This window comes from Electrona antarctica (genome assembly GCF_951216825.1).
Source record: "Electrona antarctica genome assembly, chromosome: 9".
In the NCBI taxonomy this organism is placed as follows: Eukaryota; Metazoa; Chordata; class Actinopteri; order Myctophiformes; family Myctophidae; genus Electrona; species Electrona antarctica.
Genome location: NC_136790.1, coordinates 45,368,801 through 45,395,127, shown reverse-complemented (window position 1 = coordinate 45,395,127; position 26,327 = coordinate 45,368,801). Strand labels below are relative to the sequence as shown.

The window sequence follows — 26,327 nt, the reverse complement described above, 5'->3', positions numbered from 1 at the left end:
CATGTCATTGGTTCGACCTCCCGTTAGATCGACCATTACTAACCCTATCTCTAACTCTAACCTAAACATAACCGCAAGCACGGGAGCAACGCATCCCTCACCAACCTTAATCCGGTCGAACTAACGGGAGGTCGAACCTTAGGGCAGCCCCCAGTGTTTGTTGGGGACCTGGAGGCATGAGGTGTACAGTACAGCCTTCCTACAGCCTACTGTACCATCACTTGGTAAGAATAATAATTAATTTGGATTATATGGGGATATAGTTGAATTAGTGTCATTTAATATTCCATTTACAGAGTTCGGCAGGTGCAATTAGGATGATTTTGTGAGGGAGAGCTGGGAAGCTGCTGGAGTCAGTAAAGGGGGGAGTCTGACATGCAACAGCCCCAACACACACGCGGCTTGTTAAGACTCACACGTGGCTCCCGACATGCATTGCCGGTTAAAACTCACCCGTGGCTTCCCTGTGAGGTAGGGTTAGGTTTTTTATTTAGGGTATAGGGTGTTGGACTAATGCCTGTCGGACTGTAGTATGTTGGACCAAATACATGCACCCGGTAAAGAGTAGGGGAATGGGTTTTAAGAGTGTTTTTGACATGGGGACAATTAATATTGTCCTCTGTATTTCCAGAGCGGCGCCTCCAGGTCCTTCCTAGGTTAACCACAGCCTTCAGTATATTGACTGGGTAGGGTTTGGTATTGTTTTGCAATATTTTGTTAGCCTGGGTAAACCCCTCCTGTGAGGCGTGTACGTGTAGTCATTTCACAATAGTAAAGACAAATACTGGGTTGGGGGAAGAGGGGTAATATTCAGAGAAATAGTTTAGTGCTGAGCTGAGTGTACTCTTTCTAGTTACGCTTTATTTATTTTTCTATTTTCATCCAAAAGCACCCACTTGAGTTTATACCCTTAACACACTCCATGTGCAATTGCTTCGTTTGCATATTTCATTTTCGTTTTTGACCCAAGGTTTCAGAAATGCTGAGGTAGGATAATTTGAATGACCCCACAAGGCAAATATTTATAGACCTGTGTGCTAAAAAAGGGTAGGGCTTGCTTAAGCTGTTTGGTTTGGGCAGAATAATGTTTATCTGGCAGAGCCAGGAGTTGTCTAGTCACATAACCTCCCACAACTCTCTAATATTCTCCATGTTTAGGACCACTCACAAAGCATGTCAGCTTTGTGAGTGCGTGTGAATTCATGTGAATTTGTGCAAAACTGTCCTGAAGGAGACCACAAGGGGAAATAAACAGTGCTGTGTTTTGTATTTGTTGATGACATGTATTATTGTTTTTTGTTTTTGAGTGGTGTAAACCACTCCTACAACTGGCTTTGTTAGTTTACGTGTCTGTCTGTCTGTCTGTCTGTCTGTCTGTCCGTACCAAAAAAAATGAGCATGGTTGCTATGGTCACCCAGTTCACACGGGTGTGATTTCATTACGTCGGACATTACGTCAGACCACAGCTGATCAGTCTATATAAGACCTTACACCACTCAGTTCACACGGGTGTGATTTTTTACTATATTGATTAATTGAATTGCATAGGATCAGTTCCCAGGACTTTTTGTGGCTTTTACCTTAATGTCTGCTGCACCACGTGCTGTTTACATTTCTGTCTAATAAAGTATTCATTCAATCAATCAATCAATTACATTTTTTTGTTTGCATGCAACTTTGTCCATAATGCATGTGTATGTGCTTTCTGCCATCCTGTCCCTGACTGTCAAATAATACGATCCAATAATTTGAGTTCCCCTAGAAGTCCTCTGACATTTTCTACTTGGCACTTTCTATTTCCTAAAAGCTGATCTACAAGCTTCCATTGCGTTGCCCATGTGACACGTTGTGAGCTTGTAGATTGACTATTTTTGTATGACACCGTCATACAATTAAGTATGAATTGGGCTTAACCCATTCTGGGCGGGAACCCCTTTTGGTGTTTTAAGCATTATGTTATACATTAGCTATTGAAAAATAGCAGATCTACAAGCTCATAGCTTGTAGATCGCTAGCAAATCTTTATATATTCTTTCAGAGCGAACGTTTTAAACTCCAAATCTTTGCTTCTGGGGGGTCCCTGGAACTTTGACATGATATATTGAGCACCACCGACATAGAAACATAGGTATTTCACTGTCATGTCATGATTTAGAAGACATTTTTTTTATTTCAATGTCAGGCCTAAAAGCATGGCTGCAGGGTTGCTGGGCTATAATTCTTGGTATAGGCCAGGAGTGAGCAACTTTGATGATGGAGAGGGCCACTATATTTCCACACTCACTCCAGAGGGCCACATTGCATATTTCTGTCGTAGCAAAAATAGCCAATCTACAAGTTCAAAAAACATGTCGCACTGTGACACGTTTTGCACTTGTAGATCGGCAATTTTTGCTATATTTGAATTCAAATCCTCAATAACCTTTTTTGGAATTCTGAAAAGTAACCTTTTTTTATTTAATTTCAAATGCACTTAGTTATAGTTGTTTGTTTTATGAACTAAATACAAATACATTAAAAAAGACTAACATATATACGTAGACTGAAGTAATTCAAGCGGGTCTTGTTTGGAATTGTTTGGAAACACCAGAAAATAATACTATATCAGTATTCTGATATTAACCTGCGGGCCCCATTAAGTGATGGTGGGGGTCGCATGATGTGGCCCCCGGGCCGCCAGTTGCCCGCGTATGATATAGGCAACACACATTTCCTTTATATTCTCTTACTATTATGCTTTGCATTATGTTGTCTGTTGAAATGGATTTAATATTGAAACTGAAAGGCCAAAACAAAAGAGAGCATCCCACACACATCCCATTTAGGGAGTGACTCTGAAAACTGCAGTTTGAGTGCAGGTCCTACTGTATTCTTATGTAATAATAACCCACCCATTCATCCGAAATGCACTCTATCCAGTATCCACAATGACTAATGCATGTTTACTGAGCCTAGCCAATGCCCTGACGAACAAAGAAACTAAATCAGGCGAGTACAACGTGATGACGGTGTTGTTTAATACGGTTTATTCACAGACACCATGCAGGCAGAAATCACACTGAACATCTTCACCGAGATCCTCTCCTTTTTAACCCATGATCTGAAAAAAGGGAAGGACAGAGAGATTAATACCGGCAAAGATTTCCCTGAAATGTGACAGGAATGGACTATAATAGGCCTATGCACACAGAATAACTCTTACTATCTGGACCGCTTCGATATGCTTCCTTCACGGGTGTTACCGATGATACTAATTAAGGCTCTGTTCCTTTTAGTGGGGTTCTCAAACCTTTTAATTTCAAGGTCCCCCATAACTCTGAGAGTGTATACAAATGGAACCAAATGCACCCGTAAGGTTCCATTTGTACACTCAGAATTACACACCCGTTTCACCCTCCCAATGACGGATGGAGTACTTGTAGAGAGGCTGGGGAATTGGGAATTGGCTATACTAAATTGGGACTTGAAGGGGAGAAAATGTTTTTCTTTTGTCTTGAAGGGGCATGTTTTGCACAATAACAGTCTTTTCATTATGTCTGCCCACGATCTCTGATTCATACAGTAGGCTACGTTTGTTTACCTCAGTCACTGATACTAAAATCTGATATTTTATTTTTTATTTTTTCTATGAACCTGTGACTTGACACCCATACTGTTATAAAACGGAAATAAAAAGATTTTGAAAAGAAAGAATTACACACCCGTGCAGGACCATTTGGAACCCACTCAAGAACACTGAGACCCACTGTCACTGAGTGTTTCCAGTGAGCCAACATGCACAATAGCAGCACTCTGACTCTGTCTGAGCAGAATGGAACAACAGAGCCTTCATTTGTATCATCAGTAACACATGTGAAGGAAATGGGGAAGTGGCCCAAGTTCTTTACAAAATAGTGTACTGTATGTGCATATAGCTAGCTAGATGGAGTACGGAGTGACCAGTGTTTCTTTTGATGGCAAATCTTTATTTTAGTTTTAGTCTGTCTTTTGAATCGTTTTCATTTCCGTTTTCGTCTTCATTTCATTTATTATTCACCTGGAATAATTTAGTGTTAGCCTATAGTTTTACTTGACTAAATATCATAAGACTTTAGTCGACTAAATCTACAATTGTTTTACTCTAATAAAATGTATTTTGGCAGGCCTTGATATGGCGTCGTAACAGCTGATTTTACACTCGCTGTGACGCGTTGTGAGCTTGTAGATCTGCTATTTTCAGCATGCAACCAAGCATAAAATGATGTGTCTCTTACGTATACTGGATCTCCTGTCCACTATAGTCAAGTCCCTTCCTTTCTTTCAATCATTTTATTTTTCATTTTTGCACAAACTGATACATGACTCACATAGACAGACTAACACCGACATACCTACATACATTATACATACATACGTCCATACATCATCTTCTTACTACTTATATATTCCTGTATAGTCTTCGAAATCATAAAACCTTTGTACTTAACAGGAATAGTTCCTTAATTTGCAAAACCTCTTGATAATATTTCTGCGTATTCTCCTCCCATGTATTCCACAACTGGGCCCCAAACTGAGAAAAATCCCCCCATGTCTCCTTGGAGAACATGTGTGAGCCGTTGTAGAACATTATGGAGCCAACTTGATACAGATGGAACAACATCCTCAATCCAACATTGTAGTATTGACAACCTAGCACAGTACCATAGGATACTCAGGATTCTCTTAAATCTATTTAATTCAGGTGTCGTTGGGTGTAAACCCAAGATACATTGTAGGGGATCTAGTTCGATCCTTAGCCCTATTATAATAGAGATTTCGTTCTTCACTTCCACCCAAAACTTTTGGATTTTTGGGCAGAGCCACATTAGGTGCACATATGTGCCCACGTTTTCCTTACATTTTAGACATGTACCAGAGCAGTCTTTATCATATTTGCTCCTCTGATATGGTGTCCCTTCCTAACATTTTAGATCATAGCTTGGGTTTTCATTTAGTTTCCATTTAGTTTCCGTCAGTGAAAAAAAGGTAGTCGGCGCACATTTTTCGTCATAGTATTAGTCGACAAACTCAACACTGGGAGTGATACTGACCGAGTTCATCCAGCTGATGTAGTCAGATGAGCGGGTGAACACGGTGGGTTTCTTTTGGGCGTTGCAGCCGGAGGAAGACACGAAGCTGGTCACACCGTGGACAACCCACTGGCCGTTGACGGAACAGTTCAGAGGTCCACCAGAGTCACCCTAGAGAATGTGATAATGACAACACAGAACAGTTCAGAGGTCCACCAGAGTCACCCTATAGATGTGATAATGACAACACAGAACAGTTCAGAGGTCCACCAGAGTCACCCTATAGAATGTGATAATGACAACACAGAACAGTTCAGAGGTCCACCAGAGTCACCCTATAGAATGTGATAATGACAACACAGAACAGTTCAGAGGTCCACCAGAGTCACCCTAGAGAATGTGATAATGACAACACAGAACAGTTCAGAGGTCCACCAGAGTCACCCTATAGATGTGATAATGACAACACAGAACAGTTCAGAGGTCCACCAGAGTCACCCTAGAGAATGTGATAATGACAACACAGAACAGTTCAGAGGTCCACCAGAGTCACCCTATAGATGTGATAATGACAACACAGAACAGTTCAGAGGTCCACCAGAGTCACCCTATAGAATGTGATAATGACAACACAGAACAGTTCAGAGGTCCACCAGAGTCACCCTAGAGAATGTGATAACGACAACACAGAACAGTTCAGAGGTCCACCAGAGTCACCCTATAGATGTGATAATGACAACACAGAACAGTTCAGAGGTCCACCAGAGTCACCCTATAGATGTGATAATGACAACACAGAACAGTTCAGAGGTCCACCAGAGTCACCCTATAGAATGTGATAATGACAACACAGAACAGTTCAGAGGTCCACCAGAGTCACCCTATAGAATGTGATAATGACAACACAGAACAGTTCAGAGGTCCACCAGAGTCACCCTAGAGAATGTGATAATGACAACACAGAACAGTTCAGAGGTCCACCAGAGTCACCCTAGAGAATGTGATAACGACAACACAGAACAGTTCAGAGGTCCACCAGAGTCACCCTAGAGAATGTGATAATGACAACACAGAACAGTTCAGAGGTCCACCAGAGTCACCCTAGAGAATGTGATAATGACAACACAGAACAGTTCAGAGGTCCACCAGAGTCACCCTATAGAATGTGATAATGACAACACAGAACAGTTCAGAGGTCCACCAGAGTCACCCTAGAGAATGTGATAATGACAACACAGAACAGTTCAGAGGTCCACCAGAGTCACCCTATAGAATGTGATAATGACAACACAGAACAGTTCAGAGGTCCACCAGAGTCACCCTATAGATGTGATAATGACAACACAGAACAGTTCAGAGGTCCACCAGAGTCACCCTATAGAATGTGATAATGACAACACAGAACAGTTCAGAGGTCCACCAGAGTCACCCTAGAGAATGTGATAATGACAACACAGAACAGTTCAGAGGTCCACCAGAGTCACCCTAGAGAATGTGATAATGACAACACAGAACAGTTCAGAGGTCCACCAGAGTCACCCTAGAGAATGTGATAATGACAACACAAACCACGTCAACAAAACGTAACCTTCCCGTGTTGTACTGACGACCCCCACTTTTCAAGGCTCATTTGTGGAAAAAGAACATTGAATGTCTTAATATTCTACCCTTAGGGTACCTCTTGTCCTTTATGTATAGCTCCCAGCCTTATTATTGTGTGTGTGTGTGTGTGTGTGTGTGTGTGTGTGTGTGTGTGTGTGTGTGTGTGTGTGTGTGTGTGTGTGTGTGTGTGTGTGTGTGTGTGTGTGTGTGTGTGTGTGTGTGTGTGTGTCTGTGTGTGTGTGTGTGTGTGTGTGTGTGTGTCTGTGTCCGGAAGTAGCATGTTGTCACTCCCAAGTGTCACTGTTGTGCAGATTGTCACTGTTGTGCAACACACAGACGGAGGGAGACCAAGGAGGAGAGCTTGTACAGTACAGTACAGTACAGTACAGTACAGTACAGTACAGTACAGTACAGTACAGTACAGTACAGTACAGTACAGTACAGTACAGTACAGTACAGTACAGTACAGTACCACTCACTTCAGACTGGTCTGATTTTTTTTAAATCTGTTACATGGTTGTTTCAGTTTGTACAGTATGTTTGTGTTTTGTTTTTTTATGTCACAAGGTGGAAATGGAATGGAAACAAGCTTTTGCTTTTTCGTGTATAGTCCATGTTGGTGTTTTCTAAATTGATGTAATTTTTTGTATTTTTTTAAACTGCCAATATTTGGCAGTCCGTTTTTTAGGATATTTCCATTGAAAAAACAACAACATAGTCTTATATTCAGCACAATAGGGTAACACAACACCTGTTGGCTCAACTAATTAGTGGGCTGGCTGCATATACAGCAACCCGAGTTTCTTTCCTATCGGTGTTGAATAATGCCTTAAAATGTCCTTTTTGTGACGTAATTATAGACTCCACCATTGGACAAAGAGAAGCCTTGCATGAGACAACAAATCTTTACTGACACGACAATTAATTCACTCACTAAAGCACTGTGACTAACATGTTCCATGTGACAGAGGGGTCAAAGTTGAACGGAAGTTGCACTATAAATGGTAGAAATAATGGTCAACAATACAAAGTATGCTAATTTTGTGGATTCATTTATTTTGAATGCGTGGCCCCCAGTGCCCCACACCAATTAATGACCGGAATATTCACCCAGACCAGAACTCCCACCACGGGACTCTGGCAATCAATTTACCTGTATTACCTTTGAGCCTGCAGGCTGTAATGGTTTCCACACTGTTTCTTTAGGTAAAAAAAAAGACCTCACCTGGCATCCAGACTCGGCACCGCCTCCAGCACAGACCATGGAGTCCTTGACGTAGCTTCCCCACCATCCAGAGCTGCTGCACGTCTTGTGGTCAACAACGGGCAGGTAGGCCTGCTTCAGCTGGGCAGACAGGTTGCCACCAGCTGGGAATAATAAAGAGATTGCTTAGTGGACTGCACAAGAATGGGCTCTAGCTAGTATGCACACAGAATACCCCATAAGAGAGAGAGAGAGAGTATACAAATTGAATGAGACCCCCAAATTGAGTGTACAAATCCATTTGTACCCTCTCAGAGTTACACACCCGTATACAGGGCCATTTGGAACCCACTCAAGGGCACTTAAGAGACTCACTGGTGTAGCAGAATGTTTCCAGTGAGCCAACACGCACAATAGCAGCACCCTAAACTCTGTTTAGTTTGACCAGAATGGAACAGCATAGAGCCTTCATGAGTATCAGCGGTACCACCTGTGAAGGAAGTAGGGAAGCTAGGGGCCCATAAGTTCTTTCCAAAATGGTGTGTGTGTGTGCATAGAGCCCATTGTAAGGGGATGGGAATAGGAGGTTCAAAGAGCACGTCAATTAATTGCATGCTTTCCTACAGAGAGCATTTGTTATATGAATGTCTATTTCTAGTTTAACCCATTCAGGACGGGAACCCCTTTTGGTGTTTTAAGCATTATGTTATGCTTTAGCTGTTGAAAAATAGCAGATCTACAAGCTCATAGCGCGGCACCGAGTGCGCTATGAGCTTGTAGATCTGCTATTTTTGAAAAATTGTGAAAATGTGGCGCAAATCTTTGAATACATATTCTTTCAGAGTGAACGTTTTTAACTCATATCTTTGCTTCTGGGGGGGTCCTTGGTACAACATATTTTCAGATGGGGGTCGGCGGCATATTGCATATAATCTTTGGGGTCCTTGACATGAAATATTTAGAACCACTGATATAGAAACATGAGTTTTTTTCAGAAAATTGTCATGATTTAGAAGACCTTTTTTTTTAATTTCGAATAAAAAAACAGTTTCAGTCAGGCTCACTCTGAGTGCGTCCCCATCCAGTGATGTAGCAGGGGTTGTTATGGGGCAGGACCTGGCCACTAGGGGGCAGTGCACCCAGCTGGACGTTGTTGTTCAGAGTAGCCTCGGAAGAGAGCTGCAGGAGGGCGATGTCCCATCTGCGAGTCAAGAGCAACATTCCCAGAGGGTTTCAGAGAAATGACATCTTTGTTTGCATAGCCTATCTTATCTTTACACGCGTATCCCCAGTGTTACTCTCTGGCTATTTACTGTGTTCCAATTGTAAGCGCACCATGGGCCACAGCCGCCACACGGGTTGAACAGCTTTCAGTGGGATCATGCTAGTATTACGCAATATTTTATGTATTTTTGGGCTATTTGATCACGCATGGATTTGTTCTATAGTCAGGGCCCATCAATGTGTCCGTAGACATGGTCTTGTCCGTGGAACATTTTTACACACCATTATAATGTTGTTCTTATGCTGATCATATAGACCCATTGAATGTCAAGTCTCGGAATATGTTTGACACCTTATTTACTACGACACTATATGGCATATATGAATATAGATTGTGCTTCTGGTGATATTGTCCTCATTTTGTATGTCAAAAATTTAATTTTGACAAAAAATGTCCACCACAAGTCTGCATGGCGATGGCCGCTGGTAAGTACATTTTACTACATTATGTTTTCAGTGGGATCATGAAAAATATCATTTAAATAGGCTACTTAAATAGGTGCCGGTGCCACCGTGCCACACGCCAAAAAAATTGCAGAACTATGCAAGCTCACTTGTAGTCGTAGATCAACTATTTTTGATGCAGCACACTATATGGTGCTCAACAACTAGGTATAATAAATAGAGTTTTACAAACCCTCCAGCGACATTGTTGGAGTTCCATCTGGGGTGGAGGTGGACACGGCTGACGCTCATGTACTGCTCAGTGCCCTCCTGGCTGTTGAGGTTGTGTTCTCCCAGAACGACACGCCAAGTCCTGCTCCTGTGGAGCAAAGCAACAAGGTAAAATGGTAAATGGTGCATTTATATATAGTGCCTTTTGGCGCTTATTGTGCATTACATTATTGTGCATTACATTATTGTGCATTACATTAAGACATGCAAATCCCTTGACTCCTTCAAAACCGCTCTCAAAGGGCACCTACGGATGGCTGCAATTCGAAACTGGCCCCCGTAAAAAATCTGAATCCCCCCCCACCGCCCCACCCTTTTCCCCTCACTGTATATGTTTCTTTTCCCTTTTTACCTCCATTATGATGAATTCCTGTACTGTTCTTTGTCTATATAGAAGTGTCTATTTGTACGTCTCTTAATGTTTTGATGAATTGAACATGGTGGACCCTGTTGTAAACAAGTGTAATGCTTAATTGGGTCGTCCACTCACAGTTAACAGCCTTTGTATTGAGTTTGTGCTTGAAATGTACTGTAATTCTGCAAACTGTTAATAACATTTTCAATCAATCAATCAATCAAACATTCACCAGTTCACACACCAATGGCACAGGAAACCATGCGCGAGGCACCGACCTGCACATCGGGAGCAATTAGGGGTTCAGTGTGTCTTGCTCAAGGACACTTCGACACTAACTCTGGGGAGCCCGGGATCGAACTGGGTTCCCAATATTGAGCTGTTTTACTGGCCACTCTACCCCTGATCCACTGCCGCCCACACAAGGCATATAGCCTACATCTCATGCAACAAACCATGAAACCAGTGGCGGAAAAAAGTATATTTTTTACTTAAGTAAAAGTATCAATACTGCAATGTAGGGCCTACTAGAACTACTCTCTGATACAAGTACAAGTCCGGAAGTCCGGAATGTTATACATGTCCGGAATTCAAAATTTACTTGAGTAAAAGTACAAAGTACTCATTATGCGGAATGTCCCATTTTGAGTATTCAAATGTATACAAATCTTTATTTAAGTTAATGTACTTCCACCACTGCAAACCATAAAACTAAGACAAGGAATGCTTTGCTCTGGTTTTCTGGCCCCTCTTGACTAGAAAGTTTGCTGAGACACGCAGAACAAACAAAGTTACTCACAATTACTGTGTACACTTGCTTTTATAATGTGTATTAAAGACACAATCTGGGCAAATGTCAGGCATTTTGCCAGAAACATTCAGTTTTTTTCCCCTTTCAAATAAGTCTTAATCTCTTTCTTCGTCCAGTGTATGCCTTCAGGTCCTTTCCTATACATTATTGTGAAGTCTGTTGTGTCTTTTGCTGAGACACATAGTGAAACAGGCCAGATAACAATGAAATGGATATCACTTGTAAACTGATGTTTCACACTCAGATGGGTTGATCTGTCTAAATGCTGATCATCTGGACCTGGTGCACATTACTCTACACATTACTGTAATGAGTTTTAACTGTTCAATTATTAATTGAAATTAAACTATATTTAACCAAGGATAGTCATCAAATTAAACGGGCGCAGTAGACAGACAGTAATTAACAAAACAGTTACAAACAGAAATAGGGGACAAAATTGAAATAAATCACATTTCAAATGAGACTTCCAGATGGCTGCAACGAATTTCATGCCGAGGGGAAACTCAGGGAATGGATGGACAATGAATTACAGTTACACGCTTCACCTTGGGGAAAACATTATCCTGTGGAGTGGTGGAAAAAGTACTCGAATGTTTTACTTAAAAGTATCATACTGCAATCAAGATTAGAAATACTCGTACAAGTAAAAAACGTTGAATTGAAAATGTACTTGAGTAAGAGTATACAAAAGTATTCTAGCAAAACGTACTTAAAGTACCAAAAGTAGAAGTACTCATTGTGGAGAATATCCCATTTAAAGTTTTCAAATGTATCAAAAATCTTTTGAGAATAGCAGATCGACAAGCTCACAATGTGTCGCATGGCGACACATTGTGAGCTTGTTGATCGGCTATTTTCAAATGGTTGAAATTAGAGCTGAAGTGGTTACTGTATGTTAATTGTAATTATATTAATAATAAATCTACAAAGTAACTGGTAACTTTTTTTTATTAAGTTTTCAAATAAATGTGGTGGAGGTAAAAGTACAATATTTGCCTCTGAGATGTATAGTGGAGTAGAAGTAAAAAAGTATTGGAAATATCTAACTCAAGTAAACTACACAAATACCTCCAAATTGTACTTAACCCATTTTGGGCTGGAATCCCTTTTGGTGTTCTAAGCATTATGTTATACTTTAGCTATTGAAGAATAGCAGATCTACAAGCTCATAGCGTGGCACAGAGTGCCGTGCTATACGAGCTTGTAGGTCTGCTATTTTTGAAAATCTTTCATTCAGAGAGAACGTTTTAACTCAAATCTTTGCTTCTGGGGAGGTCCCTGGAACAACATTATTTTCAGATGGGTGTCGGCGGCCAATTATGTATAATTCTGGGGCTCCTTGACATGAAATAGTTTGAGAACAACTGACATAGAAACATAAGGTTTTTCTGAAAACTATCATGATTTAGAAGACATTTGTAGAATCTGGTATGAGGTCGAAATGGGTTAAGTAAGTAAGTACACTTGGTTACTTTACACAGCTGCGCTGCTGATGACGTCCGCGTGAAACTCTCACCTGTCCACACAGTGAGCAGCGGTCATCACCCATCCTCTCTTGATCAGAGTCCCTCCACAGGTGTGGTAGAAGCTGCTCCCAGACTTGTACTGAAGAGAGATCTGACACACACACACACACACACACGCGCACGCACACACACACACACACACACACACACACACACACACACACACACACACACAAAGAATTCATGTAATGAACTCACTGATATATTGTCATCTTGGCGGAGCGCCCAAGGACGAGGATTCGAGTGGCGCAGAGGCCTTTTTTAATTGGATACAATTTTACTACGCAAAGTGAAGTTGGCATTATAATCGATGCGAAATTGCCCCTCATATGACCAAACCAAAAAAACACTTCGATATAGCCCTTCAGTGACAGTACTGGCCGTTTACAATGGCCGTGGTGGAACCAAATGGACACTTTAAGGTTTGTACGGGTCCATTTGGTTCCAGCCGTACCGTCCCATGAGTTAAGTTAAAGTACCACTTTTCAACCTATGTTCATATAATGGCTCCTCGCTAATAATCATGATAAAATAAAATAAAAACAATTTGTCTTCCTACTCAGTCTGTGTCTCATAGGCCTATACTAGGAGGGCTGTTGGCAGTTCAGAAACCTGTCTACCAGTGACCTCATCGATGGGGAATCCAACCTAATAGAAACTGCAACTGCAAGCTTTTTATTCCTGAAAAGTTCCTTTTTTTTTTAAAGTGATTGGGAACCAGTGTTTTCTGTTCTTCTATACGGCAGTGAATGCTGGACCCTGATGCCAAACCAGCAGACGTCTCTTGACGGGCGGGCGCTACACCAGGATGTAGTACTGATGTAGTACGTACATCAGCAAGAGTATGTTACCAACAAGACCATGTATGATGGAATGTCAAGGGCGAGCCTGCACAAAATAGAAGCCAGGAGAAGGAGACTATAGCAGGACACTGCCAAAGACACAAAGAGCTTCCAGCCAGCAAGTTAGTGCCGTGGGAACCAAAACATGCGGGCACCGGTCACGAGGATGTCCCACATTAACATAATGTGGATTTACTCAAGAACGATGCAGGAGCGCAAAAGCACCAACAAGCTGGCCAGATGTACTGTATATGGATGAATGGAAGCGACGATGGAGGGCTCGTCTCAGCTAGACGACCTAGAGCAGGGGTGCCCACACTTTTTTGACTTGAGAGCTATACTTTCAAAATGACCACCTCAACAAGATCTACCCACCCCAAATATGATGAATATGATTAACGCCATTGCTGAAGATATAGTACTTTGTAATGCTACTGACGTTTTGCATTGTGGATTTAAGAACTGACAGGCCCATCATGTCGGTTGTCAATCAATCAAGACGTCGCCTTAATTTAAGTGGTAGATGCCACAAAATGCACAATATATTTTTTATATTTAAAGTATATATTTTGCCTTTGTGATCTACCGGGCTTTTGGGCACCCCTGACCCAGAGTAATCTATTAAGAGAGTGGCGACACGCTTTGATCTCGCCGCAAAGCGGTGTGCTATGGCCTATAGTTCCAAACATTGGAACTATCCCATTGAGTTAGAATGTGCACTTCCGCATTCCATTGTTACAATGGGAGTCAACGCTATAGTGTCGCCACTCTCTTACTAGATTACTCTGCCCTGCCCTAGAGAGTTTTTCGAGTCAGACATCACATACCTGCCAGGGCCATGAGTTGGGACTGGCCACTCCTCCTCCCACAACCTTCTCCTCAACACTGTCCTCCAGATACCTGGGCTGAGGCACCAGGTCAGCCAGCACTGAGGAGCACACATATAGAAAGACGGAAAGATTTACAGGTGGCCATCATTTTGTAGGCTAAAACTATATGACGAGAAATGTTATTTTATTTATTTATTTTTATATTTTTTTATAATTTTTAATTTATATAGTGACGAAAACTAAATAAAAATGTAAAACTTTATGATGACTAAAGCATATTTTCGTCAATACATAAAAACTTGACTAAAATGTTAGAGGGACTAGTGGAGAAGAGATCCATGCAGTAGAACTAAGTAAAGTCATTTTATGCATGGCTGTGCGGAAAAAAAGCCATTCTTTATTTTGTAGATGGTCTATTTTCATGCATTTCGCATAGTCTACTAAAATCCTATAGTATTCAGTCGACTAAACCTGGTCTAAAACTAAAACATTTCAGATAACTAAAGTATTACTAAAAACTATACAGATTATGACAAACGGTAAACTATATCAGAGTGTCCTGTCAGAATCAGCAGTGCTCGTATTCTGACTCTTACCTAGGGCTGCGAGAGAGGTCAACAGAAGAAACCTGAGCATGTTTGCAGCCTGACTTGTATGACTTTCTACACTGGAGATTTGAACGGGCTACCATTTTATACTTTTGGCAGTCTCTGGGGTCCCCTCTACTGATCGCGTGCGTGCCTTAGAGTGTGCGCGTGCGTGTGTGTGTGTGTGTGTGTGTGTGTGTGTGTGTGTGTGTGTGTGTGTGTGTGCCGCTCAAGAGTAGCAGACATCCACCTGTGTTCATCCCACAGTTATCACAGCTATGTCCATTGGGGTTATTTGAGGATTTGGACTCAGTGCAAATGCATTGTGCAAACATTAGGCTACTGCACACGTTGCATGTTGACGATTGCCTTACTTCGTCTCGTAAAGATGTATCAAAGGCATTTGTTTGAATATATATTTTTTGCCTATTTTGACTACGCATTGTTTATTGTTTATTTTAGATCCCCATTAGTCACTGCCTCAGCAGAGACAATTAAAAAACAAAGAGCCTATATACACATTCATGTACAAAGGACAAAAACGATTAACCTAAATAGTGAAAAAGTAATGCATTAAAATATGCCAAGTACATACAAAATCAATATAATATCAATATAACAACGATAACCAGAAACACACAAGATGAAATAATAAATAAATCAAAGAAAAATGTAGTAAACTGACAAATATTAGACACGATCTAAAACAATCTCTTTCCTCATCATATCTCTTCTCAGTCTAAAACCAACTAAATATTATGTAAGTCTATTCCAGTATAAGTGACATAACAGTTTTGGGTTTAAGGGGTGAAAGCACCTCTCTGCAATCAACAGCTGGGAAGACAGATAGGCAGGTTCATGTGACGTATAGATTTTTTTTTTAACAGAATCAAACTTCAAGCTATAGTCTCTCATCCATGACAATTAATTTTGCATTATTTCAATGCCGGTCCTAAATGAGCAATGTAGAGCTAGTTTTGCAGCTCTATTTTGGGTAAAATGGATTTTATTTAGTTCTTGTTTAGATTCCGTCCACTCCCACGTTAGACCATTTAAAAACACAGCTCTCGTCCACTAGAGGGAGACAGAGAGTCCACCTCCCTTTCTGTATCGTTCCTCATCCACCGTTGCATTTTTGACGGACGATAACAAAGGAACGCATGGACCGTTTGACTAACTTCAGCCTGGAGCCGTAGCGCTCATGCCTCTGAGTACTGTCCCCCAGCCTGGAGCCTCTGAGTACTGTCCCCCAGCCTGGAGCCTCTGAGTACTGTCCCCCAGCCTGGAGCCTCTGAGTACTGTCCCCCAGCCTGGAGCCTCTGAGTACTGTCCCCCAGCCTGGAGCCTCTGAGTACTGTCCCCCAGCCTGGAGCCTCTGAGTACTGTCCCCCAGCCTGGAGCCTCTGAGTACTGTCCCCCAGTCTGGAGCCTCTGAGTACTGTCCCCCAGTCTGGAGCCTCTGAGTACTGTCCCCCAGTCTGGAGCCTCTGAGTACTGTCCCCCAGCCTGGAGCCTCTGAGTACTGTCCCCCAGCCTGGAGCCTCTGAGTACTGTCCCCCAGCCTGGAGCCTCTGAGTACTGTCCCCCAGCTTGGAGCCGTAGCGCTCATGCCTCTGAGTACTGTCCCCCAGCCTGGAGCCTCTGAGTACTGTCCCCCAGCCTGGAGCCTCTGAGTACTGTCCCCCAGCCTGGAGCCTCTGAGTACTGTCCCCCAGCCTGGAGCCGTAGCGCTCATGTCCAAAAGCGGGACGCAGCCCTCAACACCGCCCTATGGACTGTCTCTGGATGCCTACGAGCCACTCCAACCAAACCAACTGCCGGTCCTCGCTGGAATCGCTCCAGCAGAGGTCAGGCGAGAGAAACAGCCACTCTGGCCCTCGCTCGGAAGGCACAGTTGAGCAAATCCCACCTCCTCCACAAGGTCGTCACGGAGACGCCACAGCGCACGCAACTCAAGTACTTTGCCACACAGGCCCAGGAACTGCTCCTCACAACACCAGTTGACACCTCCAAGGCTTCCTGGGTGAAGGCGAGATGGAGGGACCAGTGGAAGGCAGCGGAACCATCCAGGCTTCACCACTGCATTGAGGACCCCACAGATGTTCCTGGCCAGCATCTCCCCTGCAAGGAGTGGACAACCCTCAACCGCCTGAGGACAGGTGTGGGACGTTTCGGTGCAGCCATGCAGAAGTGGGGTCTCTCGAACAGTGCCCACTGCGAATGTGGGGATCCACTACAGACTGTGGAACACATGCTGACCGGCTGCCCCATATACCGCCCACCAAATGGTGAGACATTGGTGCTCTTAGACGACCAATAGGGACAGAAATGGGTTAGTAGGTGATCTTAGAGTTAGATGATGAATAGGGACAGACATGGGTTGAGCTCATGGCTTTGAGACTGCAAATTCATGCCAGTTCACTTCCTCACAATGTGGTTTCGGGTGTTGCCTGGCTTGGTTACTTTCTCTCCGTCCATAGGCCCAAATATGGATGATTGACGTCATAGTACTGACATAGTTAGTTTTGGCCAAATGGCCAACCAGATTGCGTGACAATATGACATAATCATTCAATGACATCACAACCGTGCAATCGTTCTTTAAAAAGACTTGTCCGATAGCGATCAGCTAGCGACTTGTAACAAGGAAACCGATCCTCCTTCATTTTAAAAAGTTCATCTGTAAATTAGTTGTCAACACTCATTGACGGTGAAGCTGCTGTGTGAAATGTTTCACTGGACGATACATCTGGAAGGAGAACATAGGAAGAACGAGGCTGCTGTGGTGGTCGGACACGAGATCTACTGCTTTGAAGGAGACAGAAACCATAGTAGTAGAGATTGCATTGAAGTACACATCTTCAACACAGTGTCTTTATGCTGGAGGAAGTTGACCCCAGTGGCGCCTGGAATAGGAAAACGTTACCTTGAGATTCCCTCCAGGCGCTGGGGACACACAGTTGTGCTGATAGAATATACTGTCTACCTCTGGGGAGGTTATAATCACTACACAAGGAACACTTGCTACACAAATAAGTACTGGAAGAATGTGCTTCATGCATTTGATGTTGACGCCCACATATGGTTCAAACCACAGGTTTCTGGGACTGTTCCAGAGGGGAGGTTCTACCACTCAGCCTGTGTCTTGGGGAAGGTAATGTTTATCCATGGAGGATGCAACCAGACTGGATGCACTGTGACTAATGACATCTACATATTGAATACCACCACAATGGTCTGGACTTTAATTAACACCAGAGGACCTCCACCTCCTGTTACACAACGTCACTGTGCCACCATCATCGGGACCAAGATGTTTGTATTTGGGGGCTACAAGGGGATGGGTCAGTACAACACCATCAGAGTGTTTGACACAGAGACTAACCATTGGCTGAACACACCTTCTGCACAGCTTCTTCCAGACATACGTAGGGATCATTCTACCTTTACCTACAATGGAGAGCTGTACATATTTGGTGGACGCAGATTGAACCAATACTTCAATGATCTGTGGAAATTCAGTCCAGAGACCTTCTCCTGGAAGATGGTTGAGCCCAAGGGGAAACACCCACATAGGATGTTTAACATGTGCTGTTGCATGGTGGGAGATCGTATCATCCTCTTTGGAGCAGACAACAGACCAGGTGACCTGTATGTCCTAGACTTCAGTCCTAACCTCAAAACACTATGCAAGCTGGCAATTATTCAGTACAGTCTGGATCAGTCTGAACTCCCACACAACATCAGGTGGGAACTGGTAGCCAACAGCAGCTGAGAAAATAACAGTCCTCTAAATAAACAAACAAACAACTAATACAATAAAATAAAATAAATAAAATGGTGAATAAAAAATATAATAATTTCATGGAGAATGATGTGTCATGTTCAGCTCCTGTCTGTCTCGGCTGCTTTGTTAACAGAAGCTATGTTTAGCTCACTGCATAGCCACATACGTACACGTGTGGTGAGAGCTGAAGAGTGAAAAAACGTTGCTTCTCAAAGACATAAAGAACCAGGATGGACATCAAACTGAAGCTGTCTTCTTTTACTGTGGCTGAACTAACCACAAAGCTGCTAGTAATCACTTGATTGGCTGATAGGAAACACCTGGAGCATTCAAATGTGGAACTTTATGAACAGAAACCCCTAAACAAGAAACCAAAAACATTGACCTGCCCCTAGAGGGCGATAAACACCACTGAGGGAATGTCAGCATATAGCTCTTATACACTGACACCATGGCGCGTAAACAGCACCTCAAACTGTGACTCCGCCCACAACCGGGGGAAGTTGTGATTTGCGCTCGTTCACTGCAATGCAATGCAATTTGCGGCATTTTCAAAACAATATTGAGCAGAGTAGCGATTATCAAACGTATTTGCAATGCCATACGTTGAAAGATCTGTTGCCCGTGGACAAGGCACGCTACCTCCGCAAGTTAGATAGCATCGGCATAGATGTTTGTCCGTATGTGATTAAGGATTGGACCAAGTTGCATTGGCAGCCATAGAAAATTCTTACCCCAGGCTAAAACCGGATGTGACGCTTTTGGGCGTTCCTGTCTAGCGTGGTGTCAGTGTATTGTTCTGCCCCCACTACATGGACTTTGCCTCAATGCTGTGTAGTGCTAGGGGCAGGTAAATGTTTTGTTTATGTGTATAGTGTTACTCCTGTGAATGCTCCAGGTAGCCAGGTGTTAGCCTGGTTAATAAACCAGACCGAATCAGCCGTTGGCAAAAAAGAATTGCCTACCAGCGGATTACGGTCTGGCGAGGCTCAGTAGCACGCCTCTTTCCTACAACCGAGAACAGGTCGGACCAATCGGGACACGGTATGCAATATGGGCGGGCTTTGGTACAGTGACGTTCAATGCTTGAGACTTTTGACTGACAGTAGCTCTGACCAATTGCGTCAAAGAGAAAATGTTTGAACCCGCCCCCCCGGGAAATGAAATCCAAGTGGAGCCAGCCCAGACTAATATACCGCGACAGTGTTGTGTGATATTAGTCTGGCTTATTAGCCAGGCTAGCCAGGTGTAGCCATTTCAGCAATGAAGTGATTAGTAGCAGTGCCAGCTTTGCAGTAGTTCATTCACAGTGAAAGAAGGCCGCTTCAATTTGATGTCCTGTGTTTCTGTGTGCCCTTGAGAAGCAACGTTTGTAAGTAAATATGTTTCTAAGCCAGTTTGGTTTAATGTAGACCTAGAATGCCTGTGATCATTTAATTAACTTCGTAAATTGTCATGTATCATAGGCATAGAACGGTCGCTACTGTCCCTGGTTGAATTCAATTGTGTGCGGCCTGAATGTGATAAATGCTCCGTTTGTACTCACCCATTAAATAATTCCAAAAACGTGGAGTGAAATATGGTCCTCTAGTTTTATATCCATGTGAAAGTTCTGTCACAAAACGTGTATTTAGTAAATTATCTCCACTTTTTCAAGAGATGCACACGGACGTCTTTCTCTCCGGGCGAGGGGGGACTGGAATGATCGATGAACTGATTTTAGACGTCATCACCAATTGACAAGGGAAACACAAAAGTTTGGGTCACACAATTGGCAGGTGCCTTGCGATAGGTGCTGGGTAATTAATCACACCACCTGCCAATTGTGTGACCCAAACTTTTGTGTTTCCCTTGTCAATTGGTGATGACGTCTAAAATCAGTTCATCGATCATTCCAGTCCCCCCTCGCCCGGAGAGAAAGACGTCCGTGTGCATCTCTTGAAAAAGTGGAGATAATTTACTAAATACACGTTTTGTGACAGAACTTTCACATGGATATAAAACTAGAGGACCATATTTCACTCCACGTTTTTGGAATTATTTAATGGGTGAGTACAAACGGAGCATTTATCACATTCAGGCCGCACACAATTGAATTCAACCAGGGACAGTAGCGACCGTTCTATGCCTATGATACATGAAAATTTACGAAGTTAATTAAATGATCACAGGCATTCTAGGTCTAGGTTTAATGTAGTGACTTTGGGGAACATTATGTACTTTATTTACTGGTTTGAGTGTCTGAAAAGAGTATTAAGCCATGCTTTCTGGTATCTGATTTATGTTTGATTTGGTTACATCAGAGACAGTACAGTTCCATACCTACAATGATTATGCTTTCACGTGATAGTTGATTATACGGTTTGGTCACTTGCCTAGTATAGCCTACCTGTTTAGGTCATTACTTTGTGTATTGTGTTATTTCTAGATGTTGCTTGTAAAGGATTACTTTAGTGATAACTTGTGCTGTTAATGCTCATTTGTTTAATGTTTAGGCAAATTATGTAATATGTGGAATTTACACATGCTCTTTTCCTTTCTTTTCATAGTTTCACAGCTTCTATTAAAGATGTGTCAAGTTCAGCTCCTGTCTTGGCTGCTTTCTTAGAGTGTTTAGCTCGCTGCATAGCCACATACGCAAACGTGTGGTGAGTGCAGAAGACTTATCATCGTACAATTTGCAGACACTATGACGTAACATTCTCAATGCAATGTCAATAGGAATGTAATGTTTGTGTAGGACAAGGTTTGTGGACAGACACCAAAAGCTGGAGATAGGAGCACCCCTCATAAACTCAACTAAAAGCAAGAGTGAAGAGATGAGTCTTGAGTTGAGCTTTAAAGATGTCTACAGAGGGTGCGTGTCTGAGCTGTATACAGTGGGAGTTTAAAGATGTCTACAGGGTGCGTGTCTGAGCTGTAGTGGGAGTTTATTCCAGGCCGTCGGCCCGTAGATTGTGGCATCACGAGGGGACGTACAGGTGGTAGATGCAGGTGTTACTTTCCCACAGCCAGAAATGGCCACTGTATCAACAACTACAACTCCTGTAGGGTCAGGGACGTGCACACATAGACATCAACCCGTCTGTTTTTACCCGTCTGTAAAACAACTGGTGTCTCCAGACCATGAATGCAGCATTTCTACAGTGAAAGAAATGCAAATGCCACTCCTTTCCTTTCCAACTTGGAACGCACCATTTTGCGTTGGACAAATTTGTTTTCGAAATCCATGTCGTACAACCGCATCTCCAGTATAGATGAAGAGTGCTGGGTTGCACCCCGAAAATAGCTGGTCTACAAGCTCTGCGACGCGTTGTGAGCTTGTAGACCTGCTATTTTCGCTATTTTTGTTCAAAAGTGCCCTCTTACGAGATTTCAGCCCCAGCCCCTTTAACACTCTCTACACGTCCTCAGAACACAGACAGGTGTACTGTAGGTGTTTGAGGCATCTAATTGAGGCAGCTGGGAGACTACATGGGAGAGCAAACAAACCGTATAGAGAGAGACAGGCTTGTTAAGTAATAGTTTGGACATTATTTTGTCTTAAGAAAATTATTGTGTGTGTGTGTGTGTGTGTGTGTGTGTGTGTGTGTGTGTGTGTGTGTGTGTGTGTGTGTGTGTGTGTGTGTGTGTGTGTGTGTGTGTGTGTGCGCTTTGTACTTTTTACATATTCCATAATAGAAAAGAAAAGGAGCAGGAAGAAGATAAATCTTATTGATACCTGTCCCTATCTATCCTTTAAAAAAAACATCTAATTGATGCTGCTACCAACCATTAGTTTGGTGATTTTGGTACATCACGATGATTACATCAAATAAAAAAAGAGAGAAAACAAACAAAGTTATAATCGGTAGCAGAATCGGCCATATCGGCCATAAAAAAATCTAGTCAGCAGGTGGTTTCATGATGGTTTCATAGGCCTATGTAGAGGATATTTAGTATGTTGGCGTGTGTGTGTGTGCCTGTACGAGTCTGTGGAGGGAGGGTTTGGAGAGAGAGAGAGAGAGAGCGAGAGGTCAGAGGTTTGGAACATATGTGTACATAGTGTTATCACGCCTCAAACACACACACACACACACACACACACACACACACACACACACACACACACACACACACACACACACACACCAGATATTGTTACAGGCCAAGAAAGTTCTGTACATACATATAGTACAGCAGGTATAGATATTGAATATTCCCTCGTTTAAAACCTCTAACATGTAAACAAAATTAAATAATATTGCTCTGGCTGTATCCAATTTTCCGATTTTGATTCTGTAAAGTTTAGCAAATTCGGGCATATTGTCCTATATAGCCTAATGCCTAATTTGCATATTTAAATATACAATTTCAGAAAACTTGTAATGCACTACAATACATCATTGTCTTCATGTAAGTAATCAACTGGGGAAATTTCATCTTGATAACTTTCTTAAAAAATGTACAATATGCACTGCACAGTGTGCATTCACAATTTGTTTTGTTATTTGGATGACCCTAAGGATCATTACTATAGAGGGTATGCGCATGCTTAAAATGAATGGCACATCGAGTGGCAAAGCAACATGCAAAGTGACTTTAACATTGTTTAACGTTGTTTTTTTTTGTTTTTTTTAAGATATGTTCTTGCGGCTTACGCCTTTTATTGGTTTTTGAAGGGACAGACAGTAGGCTGACAGGAAACGGGAGAGAGATGGGGGAAGACATGCAGTAAAGGCCGTGTCGGGCTCGGGAGTCGAACCCGCGGCACACTGCGACTGGATTACCAGTCGGGTGCCCAGACGGTTACGCCACCGCCTGGGCTAACGTTGTTTAATGCAACCAGATTGGACTTTTCTGTTTGGATGCATGGGTTGTCAAGGCCAGAAAGTATTTTTTGCCACTCAGTAGGCATTCCTGCATAACTTCCGGGTCTGATGATGTCACGTGCATACCCTCTATATTGGCAATTTATTTTTGGTCACGCCCCCTTTTCAGCTTAGATTGACGGGCCTATAAAATGTTTCAGGAGGACTACATGACTATAGTCTAATAAAATCACACCCGTGTGAACTGAGTGGTGTAAGGTCTGTCTGACGTAATGAAATCATGGCTGACTCATTACCTGGCTTTTTTGTGCAGAAAAAATGAGCATGGTTGCTATGTTCACCCTGTTCACCCGGGTGTGATTTCATTACGTCATTACAACAGGGTGAACATAGCCACCATGCTCATTTTTTCTGCACAAAAAAGCCAGTTGTAGGAGTGGTTTACACCACTCAAAAATGAAAACACACAGTAAAAAGCCACATTTCTATCTATAAGGCCAAACCTCAATGAACATTGTGATTAATGATGAAGTTACAAAATGTTCACAAAATGTGAAGAGAACATATAAATGAACCAATTATCACAGTTGAATCAATAAGTAAGTGGTTAATACTCAGCTGACATCAGGCCATATCACTTTATTTTGGAATAAACAAGGGGCGCCTACAATCTTGGAACAAACAAATAAAGGGGCGCATACCGTATACAATCCTACAATCTTGTTCAAAACAATGGAAAAAAAAACAAATTATTGTGTTTTTATTGGTATGACCATGACGGGCCGCAGAAGCAGGAGCCGCATGCGGCCAACGTACAGGCCGCAGGTTGAGTAGCACTGCAGCTGCACCCTGGGCAAGAAGTACGCTGAAAAGACTATCAGCGGAAGTGGCGGAAGTGTTGCGTGTAAGATAACTACGTCACGCGGTGCGGCTGTGTTTACTAGTCCCCACCCAATGATCATTTCAGCGGGAATACATTTTCGGGAACACAACGCTGCGATTGGTCAAAAAACGTTAACTTCCGGGGGGGGGGGGGGGGGGGGGGGTTACACGGCGGAAGTCCCGCCTTTCGATAGCTTCTTTGCCTTAGGTTGTGACCAGGCTCTTCTTTTTCGCAGTTAAGTGAGCCTGGGACCGAGGCTACTGCAGCTGCAGCTTGAAATCTTATTACGGTATACCTACAGGCAGCTACTATGAGAGTAATCGCTGAGCATGTTTTGGGTCAAAAGGCCTCCTGAGACCCTAGGTTGGCCTTCATTTAATTTGGATAATGTGCTCACACATGGCCTGTGTCAGCAGCCAGGTATGCACCTGTGTTTTGTCCCACACAATCATTCCTTTACTCAGCACCTATTATTTACACAACACCGGCGGTTCTCATTCAGAAAGGTGTTGTTTGCCTGAAGCTGTATCTTTTCTGTACTCTCACTTCACTCAAATGCGTACCACAGTATACCTGTTTTAGAAAGCAAACAAACAAAACCGTGGGGAATGATATGAATGTTGGTTGTTGCTCGTATAAAGGTGTTTGATGTTAGCTCACTTAGATAACTGTTAATGCTAGTGATGATAGTAGAGACACAGTCAGAGGCAAGACAACAAGATACACATGCTTGTTGACTCTTCCTTGCAATACTTCTGTTTGTCGAGTAGAGGATAAATAAAGACCAAGTGAGAGCTGGAGAGAAACTCCTAGGAATTACTCTTTTGGTCTATGAAGGGGCCCGTTTGTATTCTGTAGTAGTCACTGAATAGGGACCAGGGTAACGAGGAGGTGTGCATATATGTCAATGACAATGTGTTACGTGCAGGAGAAGGAGAAGTAGTCTGCACACTGTTTCGTAGCTCCCACAGGAATGTTATTCAATTAGGAGGATGACAACGTTTCGACCCCTTATGGGTGTTCGTCAGGTATGAGGAAATGAGGAATGTGTTACGTGAACTCTAGCCTCCCTATTCTATATATAGGCATGTCATAATAGGCAAACATTTGCCAAAATATCCGGACATACAGCAAAAAATCACACCCGTGTGAACTGAGTGGTGTAAGGTCTTATATAGACTGATCAGCTGTGGTCTGACGTAATGAAATCACACCCGTGTGAACTGGGTGACCATAGCAACCATGCTCATTTTTTGGTACGAACAGACAGACAGACAAACAGACAGACAGACACGTAAACTAAAAATCACACCCGTGTGAACTGAGTGGTGTAAGGTCTTATATAGACTGATCAGCTGTGGTCTGACGTAATGTCTGACGTAATGAAATCACACCCGTGTGAACTGGGTGACCATAGCAACCGTGCTCATTTTTTGAGCACAGACAGACAGACAGACAGACAAACAAAGCCAGTTGTAGGAGTATCAACAAAGCCAGTTGTAGGAGTGGTTTACACCACTCAAAAATAGATCTACATACAAGCTCTCAACGTGTGTGAGCTTGTATCTGGTATTTTCTGAGAAGTAATTTGGTATAAAAAGGGAAAAAGGAGGAGTGCCAAATATAGAGCCTTAGGGGACTCCTGTCAGCATAGGCTATAGTGTTTAATCAAACTTCTTGACCTTTACCTTTGAACACCAAATGTCATGGCCTTTATGTGTTGTGACAGTACAGTACATTGGAGTCTTTGCAGATATGTCTTTGTCTTTATGAGAGGGCTATATATAAAGAGAGCTCCATTGAATCATTTCAGCTGATAATTTAACAATTAAGGTGTAAAACCTGGAGTCTAGAATTTAGACAGTGTTTCCATTATTTATTGACGATGGGTTCTCAGATTGAGGTTTGAGTGACCTTCCTGAAAATAGACTGCTTGCAATGCTCTGTCATCTGTGTCCTTCCCTATATAACTGTTAAGATTACATACTCTGATGTCACATGCATCATTTAAAGGCTATAATGCTGCATAAAACAGATATAATGATATAATGACAATGATAAGTAGTAAACACAATGAG

General features: G+C 42.6%; 1 protein-coding gene across 3 annotated transcripts; it reads right to left on the bottom strand.

Annotated features, from left to right (window-relative positions):
* Positions 1-3,007: 3,007 nt before the first annotated feature.
* On the bottom strand, positions 3,008-20,233 carry LOC306929053 (elastase-1-like). Of its 3 annotated transcripts, none has more exons than XM_079509411.1 (8): positions 20,102-20,233; positions 14,179-14,279; positions 12,500-12,600; positions 9,777-9,902; positions 8,920-9,056; positions 7,877-8,019; positions 5,071-5,220; positions 3,008-3,101 (listed from the first exon to the last, which is right to left on the bottom strand). In XM_079509411.1, exons 1-8 carry the CDS (start codon positions 20,103-20,105, stop codon positions 3,090-3,092), a joined length of 774 nt encoding a protein of 257 aa, XP_079365537.1. In that variant the 5' UTR covers positions 20,106-20,233; the 3' UTR covers positions 3,008-3,089. The 3 variants fall into 3 exon arrangements, with proteins under 3 accessions (XP_079365537.1, XP_079365535.1, XP_079365536.1); XM_079509409.1 differs by lacking the exon at positions 20,102-20,233 and adding an exon at positions 18,726-18,786; XM_079509410.1 differs by lacking the exon at positions 20,102-20,233 and adding an exon at positions 14,778-14,824.
* Between the last annotated feature and the right edge of the window lie 6,094 nt (positions 20,234-26,327).